Source organism: Maylandia zebra, linkage group LG7 (assembly GCF_041146795.1).
Source record: "Maylandia zebra isolate NMK-2024a linkage group LG7, Mzebra_GT3a, whole genome shotgun sequence".
NCBI lineage: Eukaryota > Metazoa > Chordata > Actinopteri > Cichliformes > Cichlidae > Maylandia > Maylandia zebra.
In genome coordinates, this window is record NC_135173.1 from 16796334 (window position 1) to 16812622 (window position 16289).

The 16289-nt window shown below is 42.5% G+C and overlaps 1 protein-coding gene across 1 annotated transcript in view; it reads right to left on the reverse strand.

Moving 5' to 3' along the window:
* tspan18b (tetraspanin 18b) overlaps positions 1-16289 on the reverse strand; it is a 35745-nt gene that overhangs the window by 5186 nt on the left and 14270 nt on the right. The window contains exon 2 of the mRNA XM_004567715.5: positions 10618-10701. Coding sequence (XP_004567772.1) covers positions 10618-10620 — 3 coding nt within the window. The 5' untranslated portion in view covers positions 10621-10701. The remainder of the gene's footprint in view (positions 1-10617; positions 10702-16289) is intronic.

The following is a 16289-nucleotide window of genomic DNA, read 5'->3' on the forward strand; positions in this document are numbered from 1 at the left end:
TGGCAACCCTATGTTAGTGCGACTGGAGGGGACGTCCATCTCTGAAGCATTTTAAGGAAATGAGTCCTGACAGGGGTTCCATGTTCATTAGCCGACAAGAGATGGCCTTTGCTATGGAACTTCTTCTTCTTCTTAATGTAATGAGAGGCCTTGTGCTCCCATCAGCCACCCCTCCATCTGACACAAACACACTTTGCTTGATGAAGACCCATCCTAGAAGCACTCCTGGTTAATGAAGAACACCTCTCCTGCATTAGCAGACAACACTGGGGCGACAGTGTGTATGTGGGGTGGGGTGTCTAAAAATCCATGTCCCAGTACACCTAAAAATGCAGCGTGCCCTCGCTGAAGCAAATGTTTAACCTTTCAAGCTGCAGATGAAAAGATTTCTCCCTCAGCCTTTGTGAGCTAGGGACTAGGGCTGTGCGATATGACCAAAATCTCATATCTCGATATAAGACATTTATCATCCGATAACAATATAAATCACAAAACTTTAACATTTTCTGTAAATTCTGTGAATCTCGGGCAGCTCGACTTGAGTGAAGTGTTTCCAGCTGGGCGTTGTGTACCTGGAGTCAAGTGTTTTAACCGATGCATGAAACAATACATTTTAGACATAAGTTGTAACAGCCGCCGTTTTCTTTGTGAGTATTTATTACACAGGGTGCTGCGGGGAAAAGCCTGTTCTAACGTTTGAGTCTAATGTTTATTTTTTAGCACCTGACGGCTCTTTTTTGCTTCTCAACAGTAAGCACTCCACATAGTCTTTCACGTGGGTAAGTTTATTTTGAAAAGTCTCAACAGGATCTTGAGCTTTAGTGTGAAAGGTTTATGCGGAAAATAAACAAGCGGACATGCGATGGCTTTACCATCGTTGTTGCTAACGACAACGCATAAAAACAGGCGCTTGTCCATCCCTAGTGTGGTTATATTAAATATAAGAGAAAGAACTTTAAGAAATTAATATAACCACTACAGTGACCATCAAAACGATGAAAAGATATTGCCGTAAACTGTTTATTTTGCGACACCACGAAACAAACCATAGCATAAAATGAAACGATAGACGTTTTTATATCGTCATCCGGTCGTTATATGGAACAGCCCTACTGGGGACTGTGTAAGGACTCATATCTACATATTCTGCACAAACTGAAATGAAAACAATCTGTGGGGCAGCTGTAATTGCAGTCTCAGTGAAGGAAGAAAATTAATTATTTGGCAGAAATGAATTGGCACTCTTTGCTTTGTACTTTCTGATTATTAATTTGCTCTCCCATAGTGATAGCCAGGATTGAGGCTGGCTAACAAGCGGATTAAAAAACGATTTCTCAGAGGAATTGTAAATAGGTTTACACAGCTACACACTGCACCTGCAAATTGAAAAAAAAAGAAAATCTTTAAATGCCTTCTTCGCACTTCTTTTATCCGTACTTGCAGAACATCCATCAGCTGTAATTTCATAACGTGTAGGCAAGCTTTCCTTTGCTTGATGTGATGTCAAAGGACTCCTCTGGGTGATCTCTCTCTGCTTCTCAGGCAGGAGTGAAACCTCTGTTGTGATCAACACCGGGCTTGATTCCCGTCCATCTTTGAAGACCCTCGGCTGTCGCTCAAATCTCATTCCGCCTTGACCCTTTCATCCCTGTGCTGCACACAGCAGACTCACAAATGTTGGCTTTCAGGTATGATAAACCATAGCCCAGCACAAAGCCCTGCCTAGGCACAAGCAGTTTTGAGCTGCTGGAGCAATTATTTCCCACAGAAGAAAAGGAAGCGTGTGAATAATTAAGGCAGAACTGATATCTTTTTCTAATCTGTTTTTCTATTATTACAGCGCACTAACACTGGTTTGTTTTTCATTCTGCGAGCCTCATGAAAAGCTTATTTTTTCTTCCCCCCATTGCATTGTTAACTCTCATAAGTTGCCGTGACAATAAAATTAAACAGTACTAAAGATATGACGGCATTCTTTGTCTGCTGTGAGAAGAAGCTACCCTACAAAAAAAGACCTTTTCCTCTCCTCACCAGCCAGAGGGCTTATGCTTCTGTTTGTTCCCCTTTACCGCTTTCCTCTTTGGACCCAGGAAATTGATTTAGACCTATGGTTAAACACTTTCTGTAAATCATAATAATATGCTTAGGTATTGATTACCCTTCTAGTGGTACTCTGAGAGCAACCAACAGATTCATTGTCTGAGATGGGTTTTAATTAACCCCTCCCTTTCCTAAGCCCCAGAAAGGTCTAATGAGGGCACAGGAGGTCTTAACTGAGATTTGCATACATTACAGTCTCATAGAAAAGCATCAGAAAAGGTCCATTCCTATCCCTCCAGCTCGAGCCTGTCAATTCTGGGCCCTTATGAAGGGTGCAAACTGTATTTATTGAGGCAGGGGATGAAGAGGTTGAATGAATAGGAGGGGAGGAGGAGGAGGAGGAAGGGGCCGGCTGGAAAACCTCTCAGGGCACAGCTCACTTCTTATTCTCTAAACAAAATGTCCGATTTCTTTTCCAGCTTCACCCTTTTGCTCTTTGCTCCCATTTCAGGGTCAAGCTGACTGTCAGATCTGGAGCCAATTTTCTTCTGTGCATAAAAATGCATTGAATATTTAAGAATGAAATGGGTTATAGTGTAAGGGCCCAGACAGGCTCCAAATAACAAGCCTATGGTTGAAAAGCAGCATGGTATAAATCAAAGTGCCACTGAGACCCCGGAGAAAGTGCAGAGTAAACAAACCGGTCTTTCCCATGACTCCTGTGGGATCGCAGGTCCTCATCGATCACTGGCCAGTCGCAGAGATCAGACCACTAAGGCTTTCTCTGAATATTCTGCAGTGTATATGATGTAGACAAGGAAAAACATGGTTCACACCCCAGGAGCTGCAGGCTTATATCACTTTTGAAAAATTGCTACTAGGTTAAAGGCTGGTCCTCCTCAGGTGTGCCGCTGAGCAATGCTAGCGATGTGTCAAGAAAACACGCTGTACTGGCTAAAATCTATTATAAATAAACATGCCACACATGCACACACAAAAACAGTGAGGAGTACTGCACTGCTACAACTACACAATGTGCTGGATTTTTTCTTTAAACATGCAGGAAATACTGTATGTCCTCAATCTGACAAGCTAAGCAACAGTCTTCGCCCCGAGGTATCCAGCAAATGCCAAATCTGTCTCCATCTCCTGTAACTGACATCATAAAATGTCATGCGGCGCTAAGAACCCATTGTTTACTCCTGGTGAAAACTGATCCACAGTCAGCTTAGGCTATGGAAATTGGCACAGATGAGTTTGATGGTGAATTGATGTGAACTGATCCTAAAAGCATCAACCTCACACTACCAAAAGAAGCAAGAGCTCTCTAATGAGGACAAACTGATCCGACCTATATTCGTCTCAATGGAAGCGTGAGGAATAGACCTTTTCTTTTTTTTCCCCATTCCTAACTCATAAAACCAAAAGTCTGTTCAGTCGGCACCTACACGATCAACCATTATGGTGGTGTCAACCCGCTGTAATTAAAAGATAAGGAAGACACAGACTAGATTGAAAGTACTCCACATATAAATAGCACACCCGTGGGTGATTCTCCTTGAAGATGTCACTTTCAGCAGGATTAATGAAACCAGTCCATATTCCCTTGCTCCCCCAGCGGCTGCCCTGGACAAAAGGATCAGAATTACAAGGACACTCTGTGTCTGCTCCTCGTCAAACTGTCGCCATCCTCCACCCTCACATAACCAGCAAGTTCACTTCATCTTGAGCATGATCCTGCATTAAAAACAATCATTAATACTGAAATCCTCTCGAGATTTTATGGGTTGTATCTTGACCCCTTTAAATATCATTGACCCTCTAAGTGATCACCTGTAATTGAACCCTGGGGAGGACACATTCGTTCCCAGGCTCCCCGATGCAGCTGGAGCAGGTGTGTTTTGTCATCAACTGCATGCCAGTCTAAGCTCTCCGTGCATGCGCTAATACCCTCTGACAATGACACTAGGGGACCACACACATGCCACATCAGCCTTTATCTCAATTAAAAACCCATTTTCATATTTCTCCATGACTTCCTAGATCAGCCACAGCAAGTAAACACCCCCAAATCCGAATAAAGACAGGCTCCTCTGGCAATGAAATGGGTTCCCGTGAGGCGCACCAAGTCCTTAATGAACCTCCAATTAGGAGAGAATGAGCCCTGGGCTCTGCTGTCACACGGAGGAGCTTTGAAGTGCACAGAATGCTAAACAGCAATAGCACTGTATACTTTAGAGGGCATACAGTTTTCAGACAACAGCAAACAACCACACGGAGAAAGTGTACAAAAGTAGCTCAAAGGCAGCTCGCAGTGTGTGCGTGTGTGGGTGTAGCTCTCACACAGAGAGGAGTGCAGACACTGAGCCGGGCAAGCTAAAGCAAAGGTCCTAATGCTGGTTAGATGCTCAGGTAGGTATTTTAACTTGTCTTTCCTCAGGCAAGTTTAGCTTAATGAGTTTTCAGAGTACACACAGAATATCATCAGCTTCTGCACATTACAGGGAATGCTAGTTTGCTCCCCTCCAAAAGTGGACAGTTTATGATGAACTGGTTCAGTCGTGCAAAACCCTTTATAATTTCATTCAATTTGTGCTGGGACTACAAAAGAGTTATACTCCAGCACTGTAACTGGTGCAGACAGGCTACTTTGGTATTTTTCACGTTTGTTTTTTTTCATTTTATTATTATTGGTTTTCAGTTCACTTTAATTCCATTACGTTTCCAGAGTAGGGTTCTCTCATTTTGGTTAAGTTTTTATGCAACCCCCCCAACCTACTCAAAAATCTTTTTACAACATGCCTCACTCACCCATATTTAAACAAGCCCCCTTTTTTCTTCCCCCTATCTAACATTCACACACACTCAAACTCCGATTAACGCATCAGAGAGCAACTCTGGGTTCAGCATCTTGCCCAAGGATAATTTGGCATGCAGGCTGTAGCAGCCAAGGATTGAACCACCAATCTTTCAATTAGTAGGTGACCTGCTCCACCTCCTGAGCCACAGCCACGCAGAGGCATAAAAGTTCAGAATAGGTACAAAAACATTATTAAGGCAATGAACTAAAAGACTACATACACACAATATGCATTTCAATCAGTTAATTTTCATCTAAAGTCAAATTCTTCTATTTTTCCAGTTCAGATTTCAGTTCCTAGCCTACTCAGTTTGAAATGACACTATGTGAACCCCAGAAGGAAGCAGTCCTCTGACCAGGCAGCTGACACACTCCTGAAAACCAGGCTGATTAACAAGAGGAAAACTCCCAGAATGAACACTAAGAAACAGACTGACCATGTGTTGTCAACACTGCTGCAGGCTACATTCCTGACATCCCAACTGGGCACACATCCAGCTGTTAGTTCAGTAGTAACAGTTGCTCCGAGTCCTACAGCGAAATCGACTCTCCAGCTCCTTAGATTAGAACTACTGGACGGGGGAGGGGGAAGAGCGCTAATAACTTCTCGATAGTTATCTTGAGCAGAGGACATGTGATTGAGTGATGAGCAGATTTTGACTTCTATTGAACCCTGCTGTGTGTGAGATCGCTCATAGCAGAGGCTTTCACTTAATCGTCTCGGTACCTCTATCTGGCTGAGCGAAGATACAAACTGGCTGCGTGAGGATGGATCGATACCAGGCCCGGGCACATGGTCAATGATGCATTGATCCCCTAGAGCTCCAATGCTTAGTCCACTGGTTGCCTGGTAGTGAGGGCATGTGGTAACAGCACACAATGAACACATAAACACTTCGGTGCTGCCGGCTGTTAGGACTCGGCTAAGGCTTTTCCCACGTTTTTAGAGAATGACACATTGCCTTTGGGGCTTTCCACAAAAATGAGTTATAACTCAATTCAAAACTAAATGGTCTAAAATTACTGAGCGAACAACTGAGGGAATTATATCACTGCACTGTCTACTTCTGTGGGTTATTCCACAAGTTTCTCAGTCTCCTTCTTATATATCGGAGTCACAGGGAGAAGAATCGATATCAGTTCCGCGTTTAACAAAAACTTGGAAAAATCCAGTCAATAATTTCACCAGCACTCCCCTGACCACCATTTGACCCTCAGGCAAGAAACAATTAAACAATTATTTTCTTAACACTGAATATTGTTTTAAACGCCACTGAATACGAGGTTGTTGTCTCTGTCGGATGTCCATATCATCACAGATGGCCTTTGCAGAAGTAAACAATGGACTATTTCAGGAAAGACAACACTTTTAGCCTCAGGGCACTAAACAAGAACAGGACACTGGGGAAAAAAAGACAAAGGAACACAAAATACACGCAAGTCACCAAACATCACTAAATCCAGGCTGAAAAACCCCAAAAAACAAAACCATGAAAAATTAAAAAATCTTATTTCTTAAGCAAACGATACACATCTTTCAAAACAGAAGGATTTCCTAAATCACGTGCTGGAACATTTCCAAAAAAAGACTCTGGTCTCTACGGCAACCCGGATATGGGGTGAGAGTGGCCTTTGTCTGCAGAGGACTGTTTGGCATCTCCACTTAGCTCGAGTTCCTGTTCGAAAACAAAGGGGAGCAGAGCAGAGCACTTTACAACGGGGGGGACAGCTTGGCCAGCCATTTGTCTAATGAGCAATCACTCACACCCTGTTGCAAGGCCATATGCTAGTTTGAATACAGCTAGTTCCCCCGTGTGGAAAGCCTAAAAGCTGTTTTATCACTTACTGATGATTCTTGTGTGTGGCGTGCACACACAAATATCACGCACTTGGCGAAAGTTCAACAAAATGAAAAAGAAAAATAGCAAAAAAAACCAAATCAAAAAACAACAGTGTAACCTACTTTGTGTTACAGGCTGGGGTTTCAGTGCAATGCAAAGATCAAAACAAAGCCTTGAGGATAAAGCATGTGAACGTTTGTGTTTTTGTGGAAGCCGCAGATAAAAGAGATAACGGCATACTGTATATTTGAGGCCCCACTGCAAAACAAGTTGATGTAAGTAAACCAAAAGCATGTTAGCAATACTGAATGTATCAGAGAAATTAAAAGATTATTCCAGTTTGTTTGGATCTCAGTGGATCGCGATTTTGTCTTTAAATACTGAACTGTAAAGGAGGAGCTAAAGCTCGCCTTTCATTCCAGGGTAGATAAGAACTAGATTAATGTTTGTGGTGAGATTGTTGAAAATGATCTTTTAATTCCACCACATTTCCTTATTTAAAAAAAAAAAAAATCCTCAAGTGAAAGCTCAAATCAGACCTCAGATGGCATCACATAATAACTATAAGGATCGAGCAAACATCACAGAGATTATTGGAAGCAGAAACTTAACTAGAAAATTAAACTAGCTTTAAACACACCTTACATTTTGATTAAACTAACTGAAAGTTTAAAAACCAGACTTCAGGGAAAGAAACTCCGAAATAATAGAGAAGCAGAAGAAGACTATTTCATTTTAGATCATTGTGCATGTATCCATCATTAAAGGTTTATACATTAAATGTCTTTAGACGTCGTCAGTTTTATCAGATTTGTTAAGACAATTATGAGGTGGTACTAGTTTAGGTCCAGAGTGTCTACATGCCTGTGAGTCAGCTGCTGCTACTGTATGTGCATGGGTTGGTATATTGGTTTATACATGCATACTTTACAGAATACAGGAAGACAAGGATTGTTGTTATTGCTGAAATTATTGTTACTATTAGCATTTATTGTCAAAGGAGCTTGCAAAGAAAAGCGTCTGGACTTCTTTAAGTTACTTGAAGACGTTTCACCTCTCATCTGAGAAGCTTCTTCAGTTCTAAAGTCAAATGGTGGGGAGTCCCAGATATAAACCTAGTGGGAGTAACCCCCCACAGAGGGACAAAAGGACCCCCTGATGATCCTCTAATCGCCTGAGCCAAGGTGTGAAACTGGGTGTGGGTTCCAATAAGCCAGAGTTTTGGGTGAGTTCATTGTGAAACCTGGCCTCCACCATTTGACCTTAGAACTGAAGAAGCTTCTCGGATGAGAGGTGAAACGTCTTCAAGTAACTTAAAGAAGTCCAGACGCTTTTCTTTGCAAGCTCCTTTGACTACGATGACCTGGATGACTGAGAACCTTCACAGACATTATCATTTATTTTGTCCCATCTTTTATTTGATCACTGGGGGAACATGATTGAACCCACTCAAACAGCAGATCTTCGCACAATTTGCATTACACTCATTTTTCTATCCCCACAATCCCCCTTTTCCATTCATTGTTTTCCTATTTGCGCTGTTCTTTTGAGTCTTCTATATCCTTGTCCTGGATTTGTCTCTTTCAATTGCTGTCCTGCGGTAAAAGTAAAACTAAAGTTAAAAAAAAAACTGAAAAGAAAAGAAACTCAAATATAAAGCTGGTTCAAGGTAAAACTGAAAGTGACCCCACCCAACAATTTTGAAATAAAAAAATAAAAATAAAAGAGGAAGACATAAGTGAAACCAGGAAGCCAGTCTAGACTGGATGTTTAAATCTTATATCCTGGCTTGTATTTTTTCCTCCTTTAAGTTTATTTATTAATGTGAATGTTTGTTTCTTAGATCAATCAAACCAGCAGTTCCTCCACTATAAGGGAGTGACTCGAATGAGTGACAAAACATTACTCCCACTGAAAACAACGCCCAGATGAACAAAATCCACTTTCCTGTATTTCCTTAGCTGAACAACTGAGCATGCATCAAGGTGTGACTCCTCATATATAAAAGCTGAACTCTTCATGTATGATTCTAAATCAAATTTAGATCTTAAATCTTTGCAAATGAACCTCAGCTGTAACGGTCGAATCCGAATTCACATGACTCATCAGAGCAGAGTGCAGCAGAGCATCTCGTGGGCTAAAGCGGTCCTTTATATGCTCAATTTTACATAACATTATTTCCATGAAGCAGATTCACCATCCCACCCCTCTTTGCTGCAACTCCATATCCACACAAAGCTCTGTATACAGGTAGCAGCTACTGTGCCACAAAAAAGCCGATGTCAAAATCCTCTTCCTTATGAAAATCAAATTAGAGAACATATTTTCTGGCACTTACGGCACAGAAGACTTACAAATGAAACCGTTACTGCTGGTTTCTATTTTGTTTATTCTTGTTTACATCTATAAAATAACATTTTAATAGTTTTTGCTGCACATACACGTCAGTTTAGAGTTCACTCTGAAATCTGTTACTCGTATTGTCCAGATTGGGCTGGAGTCAAACCTAAACTTTTGCTTGTGTTAAGTGAATGCGTTAACCACTACACTACAGAGCCACTATCACTCAAACCATTTTATACTATTAGTTAAAAAGCACCAGATTTGCTGTTATCATCTCCTGAATAACACATCCTTGCCACTTACAAAAAACCTCTGCATCAGTGTTGGTATAACAGCAGAAGAAGTCGAAAGAGGAAGCAAAGCGATCAGAGATTTCTTCAAAGTTTTCTCCCAAGTGTTTGAGCTTTTCAAGCTGCTGCATGGCGGTAAAGACCAATACAATCACACCCTTCCATCTTCAACCCAACCATGCCGGCTGCACATCAGCTCACAAAAAAAAGAAAATCAAACAGCTATGGTGCCACTTTTGGCACATGCCGCCATCCGCAAGGGCAATAATACGAAAACCATAAAAGGACCGTTAGATTTGCAGTCCGATCATAGCCATAGAGAAGTTCAAAGGTGGTAATGATCTTGCAACCAAAGATAGCTTGGGAAAATTCCAAGATGGTCATAGCATGGAAAGAAAGAAAGAGCAGGAGTTGCAACTGTGCGTGTCATAGCCTCCAGTTCAGCAGCCATTATCACTGCACAGTCTACATCCAACAAACCTGATGTCATTGCCAGGTTTATTAGATTCATGCACAGTGTGGCTTGACCGTAAGGCGCCTGAAGGGCACCCAACAAGTGACAGCTTGAGCATTAACACACACGTTGCAATAAACTAAAATGAAAAGTTTAAAATCAATACTTATGTAACTGAAAACAGCTCGACTTTGCTCATGATCTTACATGTCACTTGCACATGTAGCACATATTATTTGCTTCACTGGATGCTTTTTATGCTTCCATGTATGACTGACTGCAGCTGATGTGTCTGGGTCTAACATCCCCTTTAACCTTTCAATCCATACGTGTCTGCTGCTCTGCTGTGTCTGGAATACTAATGCTACAAATGCCAATGCAAATCAGGGACTAACAAAGACCAGTGCAAGACTGCTATGATAGCAAAGGGACAAAAGCACGTCTGCCTCTTTGCAGGACCGGCTTCTCACACACACACACACACACACACACACACACACAGGTTCTTGCTCTAGCACTGTGCCTCCTGTTGGCGATAACAATGGTTTTGCGCCTGTGCTGTCAGCATCTTACTGAAAAGAGTCTGTCAACAACCTCTTTATGCAGCGCCTCTCAAACAATTTTAAGTGTGTTGAAGTGGAATTATTGTTGGATTTGTTAGAAATTATTCATGAAAACACCCCCACGTTCCAGACATATACTGAGGAAAATGTAAAGGAAACACATAAATATAAGGTGAAAATGAAAAACTGCGCGTGGGCCGCTTTAGCAGATAAAACACTACCGTACCATGTGTATCTGCTTGTTCCTCGTCTTCGTTCAGGTGAAGCTGATGACTTCTCTCGCTTTTCTCTCCTCTCCTGTTTTCATGGGCTGTTGGAGAGAAGCACAGCAGAAGGAGCACAGGTCAAGACTGAGGTAATGAGATGAATGAACAGTGAAGCAGCGGCGAAGAGAAAGAAAAGTGGTACATTTGTCTTGGTGCACGTAAGTCATCTGAGCAGAGTAAGAGCGAGAGCTTGGAAAAAAAAACAGAAAAAACACAGAAAATAAAATTCTAGGACACTTAAAATGACCGAGTTTGCATTTATTATGTATGAAGCGCTCGCTCCCCGCAGTGCTCCAATCTAGGACTGTAACAGTGTTTTCTCTGTGTGAATTTTTCCACTTCTCTGCTGGAAGGCAAAATTAAACAGGGACAGAACAGGAAAATGCACTGCCTTTAGTCGCAGCAACCCAGACCAAAGTTCTGGGCAGGTAAAATTTTAATATCTGCCTCGAGGTATTAGAAACTGTGTATCTTCTCACTAATTAACTATCCTTTATTAGAAAACCCAACACACCACAATCTCCTCATGCAGTTTGCGACTTGACCTTGATGAGCATTTGAACTCATGCATTATTCACTGGAAGTAGAATACCTTGCTTTCTTACCGCACGTTGCTGGCTTTAACTGTCAGTCTCCAGCCGAGTGTGTCTAATGAGCATAAATGCTTTAAACTTTTTCCTGTTTCTAAACTGCTTTGCCACAACTGTCTCCCAGCTGAAAATAATGATATCGCAATGAGAGCCAATTAAATTGGTGGTATTTCAGCCTCCATGTACAAAAATAGGCAGCAGCACAGTTTTGACTGACAATACTTTGGAGCCAGTTTCAAAGCACTGGCACTGACAACTACCGCATCAAATATGGAGAGAGCTGCCTACGAAGACATGAACGGCAAGCGGCTGTTGCCACATTAGATGGTGAAATACAGGCAGGGTATTCTCATTCTGACAGAGGCTCGGGGATGGAGAATATCCCAAGAGTATTCTGGCTGATAGAGCCAGCCACATCATCCCGCAGACACACCATATTGCCAGCAGACATCAGATTCACCAGGACACAAAACCTAACTGACGTTGCCAGCCCCATATAGAATAGAAGGCGCTGATTGCATCTGGAAAAGGCAATCAAAGGCTGACTGAGGAGAGTGGACAAATCTGAGAAGTGGGGAGATGCACTGGAATGATACACTCCCTTATCTAAGCACCCTGAACTCAGACAATACAAGGTACACGTGCTCAGGAAATCATTAACATCCTTACAGTGGATACGCATGCATGGGCAGCCTTGTTGAGTGAGTCTTATAGAAAATATTCACCATATGGTTTAGCTCAGAGATCCCCAGGTAACGCAACACTGTAATCCTTTTCAGTTTTGCAGCAGATTATAACAAACAGCAGCATATATGTAAGTAACTCTCGTCATTACGGTTTGTAATCAGGTACAGAGCGGTCAGATTTTACCATGAAGCCTGTTGCAGTGGCAGTCTCTTTTGAACCCCTGTTTAGAGAGTTATTAGCCAGTGAAGAGCAACAGTGTTGAGGGTCTGCATTATTTTTTGGTTTCCATGGAAACCCTTCCATGGGAAAGTGGAGCACCAATAGGATCGCAGAGCCTCAATGAATCGCTTATGGGGGGGGTGCGAAGAGAGATCAGCGCAGGCGGCTGAGAAAGCACAACAATAGGACGAAACCTCGAGGGGAGGACTAGAAAGGCCAGGCCACTGAGGGTCCAACAAAGAGAACGAGTCAACACTAGAGAAAAGGTTTCATCTACATCCGCTCGATGACTTTCCTTTTAAAGGAAATCTCCCTTGCCAATTTGTCACTGACATTTAAGCGCCGAAGCACTGTGGGCAGTTTAAACATCAAGGCAGCCACTAATTGATTAGTCTGTGCTGTTATTTCAGGCTCTGGCAATATTATTGCATCATCAACATCTATCTTGTGTGCAAGCCATCAGCACATGATAAATCACGTGCTTCAATACCACTCACAATAGAGATAGCAGGGGAAACTGTAGTATCATAATGCAGTAAGAATATACTCCTTATATAAACACTGCCCTCACCTTTCCAGGCATTTCTCAATACAGTCTAATATCCATGGCCATTCTGAGTGTCAGTGCTTACGCAGATAACCGCTGAAAGGGCTGAAAGGGAATTAGAACAAATTCATTTTGGTTGAAGCACCAGTACTTAGTGAGTACTTATGAACTATGGATATCAAGCTTCTATTCCCTCCTTTTTTTTGTTTTGTTTTTTTTAAAACGAAATTGATGATTTTTGTGTGCATAAGGACAAATGCCTTCAATAAAAATGCTCAAAAGCCTCCGTATGTTACTGCCATTTGTCAGCTTCTCTGTCTCTTGCATCATCTGTGATGCCAGATTGATTCTTTTAAACATGCAGAAACCTCAAGAACTGAACAATGAACCCACCACAAAGTGCCAAAATCTGCAGTTCCTCCAATCGGCACTTGAGGCCAATTTCAAAAGTGAGTCAAACCAGATGGAGTCCGCTGTTAAAATGCATCACTTTATAGAAGAAAAAGACACATCTATAGCTTTGTACAAAGAAGCTTTTGGTCTCTATAACTAATACCCACCTTCATAAGAACTGTAAGGTGAGTTCATCTTTTCAATAACTCATCAAGTTGAAGCACAGCTCCCCCAAAAACTGCTGCTGCTGAATGAAACTCTCTTTGAAAGCATCCTCACAAACAGCATCAAGGTGCGGTGCAGAAGCTGCACAGCTGCTGAGCAGAAGGACCTACACTGTTGGTGAAGACTGCCTAGCATGTGGTAGGGTTGGAGCTATGACACCACAGAGATGTCTACACTAACCGTCTGAAGAAGGCAAAAGCCTCAATTCAGACACTTTCCCCTCCGGTCAGCCTCGATTTGAACTTCAGCCATCAGGCAAACAGATAGACAAACAAATTAATACAGTCCCACACAAGCTGAGCTTCCCCCGAGCTATGGCCTTCATCACCCCCACCCAACCCCCCCATACACTAGAACAACATGCACTGACAATAACTTTCAGGACTATCTTTGCACCCCTATATAACCACTCCATCTTGAATAATAATCTATTTATGTTCATTTTTCCCGGTGAACATAGGAGAGATGGCAGTCTAAACATCGGTATACTTGTATAACAACAATAAAGTATTTTCGATTCCATTCAAACTTCACTAATGCTAAATGTTTGCGTTATTAGGGCCTGACAGCTTTGAGTGGCACTGACAGCTGTAGCTGCTAGCTGCCTGCGAGGCTTCACCACAGCTGAGTCACTGAACACAGTCGACCACATTGATTTTTAATAATCTAACATTACACGCATGACTTTCTGTGCTCATCCAAGACACGTTGATTTAATAACATTTTTTTAAGCACAGGCCAATTTGCATGTTAGGCAGGAAACCTTTTGTGACATGTCAGAAGTCAGAGCACAGCACCCAGTTTGAGCTGTGGCACTTCCTCTGAGGAAAGGAAGTGGAAAGGACAACAGTACAGGAATAGACAGTATTTCCATCTACACATTATAATTGGGTTTAACCTCAACTTCTCACTAATGATGACAAAGAGCAAACCCCTGAGCTTTACAAGGAACTCCAAATTTGGAGATAATAACCTAAGGGGCGGTTTACGGCTCAAATCCAACTTTCATAAAGACACTTAAAGGAAAAATCTACAGCTCTGGATGTCATTCCTCCCTGGTGATCTTTCGCCATATACATCAAACTCTAATATTACAGAAATGAGAAGGAGGCCACTTGCCGGCAGCTATACATCTCCTGAGCGTCCTCTTTAATGAGGGCAATGCTGAGGCAGAATTATCGCCTTACTCCATCTGGATTTATTGATCTAACAGTGCGAGTCAACTACCAGAGACAAAGATAAACCAGCACGATGGAGAAACAATCCCTGCACTGATCAGAGGGCATCCAACAGCTAATCACTCACCCTTTCCTCTCTGGCCACAGCAAACCCAATTCTTCTTTGTTCCTCACGCTACAGTAGGTGCTCCGGGGAGGTTACACGCGGGGCAAGAGTGTATTCATGCATTTGGGGTGCACTATTTTTCCAGCTAAAAGATGCAGACTGAACTCATTAAGCAAGCCTTGTGTTTTCTCAGTGTTAATCGCTTTGAGCTAAATGGGAACCTGATGAGAATGCAGCTCTTGGAAGTGTGTTTGGAGGGTGCTATTTTGATGTGGATGACAGATGACACTGTGTCCAACCTCTGTGGCAAACATTAGCCAGGGCTCGTCTCTATTCGCCAGGTTTTTTCCGGCAGGAGCTTGTACCTCTCACCTCTGCAAAGAACAGCGAGACATGTCTTACACAGAGCCTTTCAGGTGTGCGACTTGCTTCTCTAAAAACACAACAGCAATTTCTCTCTTGTGACAAAGTGATGAAAAAAAAGCAGTTGAACTACTTATTTTCTTTAACCCATGCCTGTCTAACTTAACCAGCTGCTTTGTGCACCACCACACTTTCACCCTACTTCCCAGGCCCCCAAGTCTAGCCCTCTCCTTATCTCCGAGGAGCCAGGGGCCTGGGGAGGGGGCATCAAAATACCGCTTTGAAGTCAAGCGATTAAAGAGGAAACCTGTCGAATTGGGATGATGGGGCTAAGGTTGGGAGAGGAGGAGGATCAGTAAGAGGGACAGGAAAGGCTGTGAATACTGAGAGCTCGGGACCCATGGGACACAATTAAGAGGAAGGTTTTTTTAGTGAGGGTTACAAAAACACAGAAAGGATAGCAGCAGTGCACCCTTCCAAGCCAAGGTAAGAGTTCATTACTAGATACACAAAGGGGGAGGGGGCTGAGGCTGCTAAATCCAGTTTGTTCACCGCCAGAGGTGCGAGCTGTCGAACAGCCACAGGATAATCATTTTCCAACCCACAGAAATCCCTCAGTCAGTAAGTCTTGAGAACTGTGCAGAAGTGAGCTCAGGGAGCTTCAAATCTAAGAGGAATTTGGAAGAAAATCCAAGCTGCATGCACAGAGAGGAAGTTAGCACAGTTTTCATAAAGTGTTTCGTGTACACAAAAAGAAACAACGCCAGATCTGCGCTCAGTTCAAACTATTAGATCAGACTATTGTAGACATTTTTTTCATTAGTAGAGCTGTAACATGGGATGTATACTGATACAACTGATACCAATCCCATTATTGATTCCGTTTACTTTTTAGTTCTTGATTACCGTCCCTTTTTGATCTATGTGATCTCCAAGTCTATATACAGCATACAAACAGTGCTTGTTTGAGGTTTGTAAAAGTTTCATATCATTGTTTTGCTGCATGTAAGTCTTACAACAGCATGCCCGTACTGATGAAAGGAATTGATTAGCTGGAAGGCAAACGATTCTGATAGATTCTGATCGATTAGACCAGGGGTGCCCAATCCTGGTCCTCAAGAGCTACCGTCCTGCAGCTTTTAGATGCATCCTTGTTCCCACACACCTGAATCAAATGAATGGCTTGTTATCAGGCCCTTGCCAAACATGATGGCATGCTGAAGAGATCAAACCATTTGATTCAGCTGTGTTGGAGTAGGGATGCATCTAAAAGCTGCAGGACGGTAGCTCTCGAGGACCGGGATTGGGCACCCCTGGATTAGAC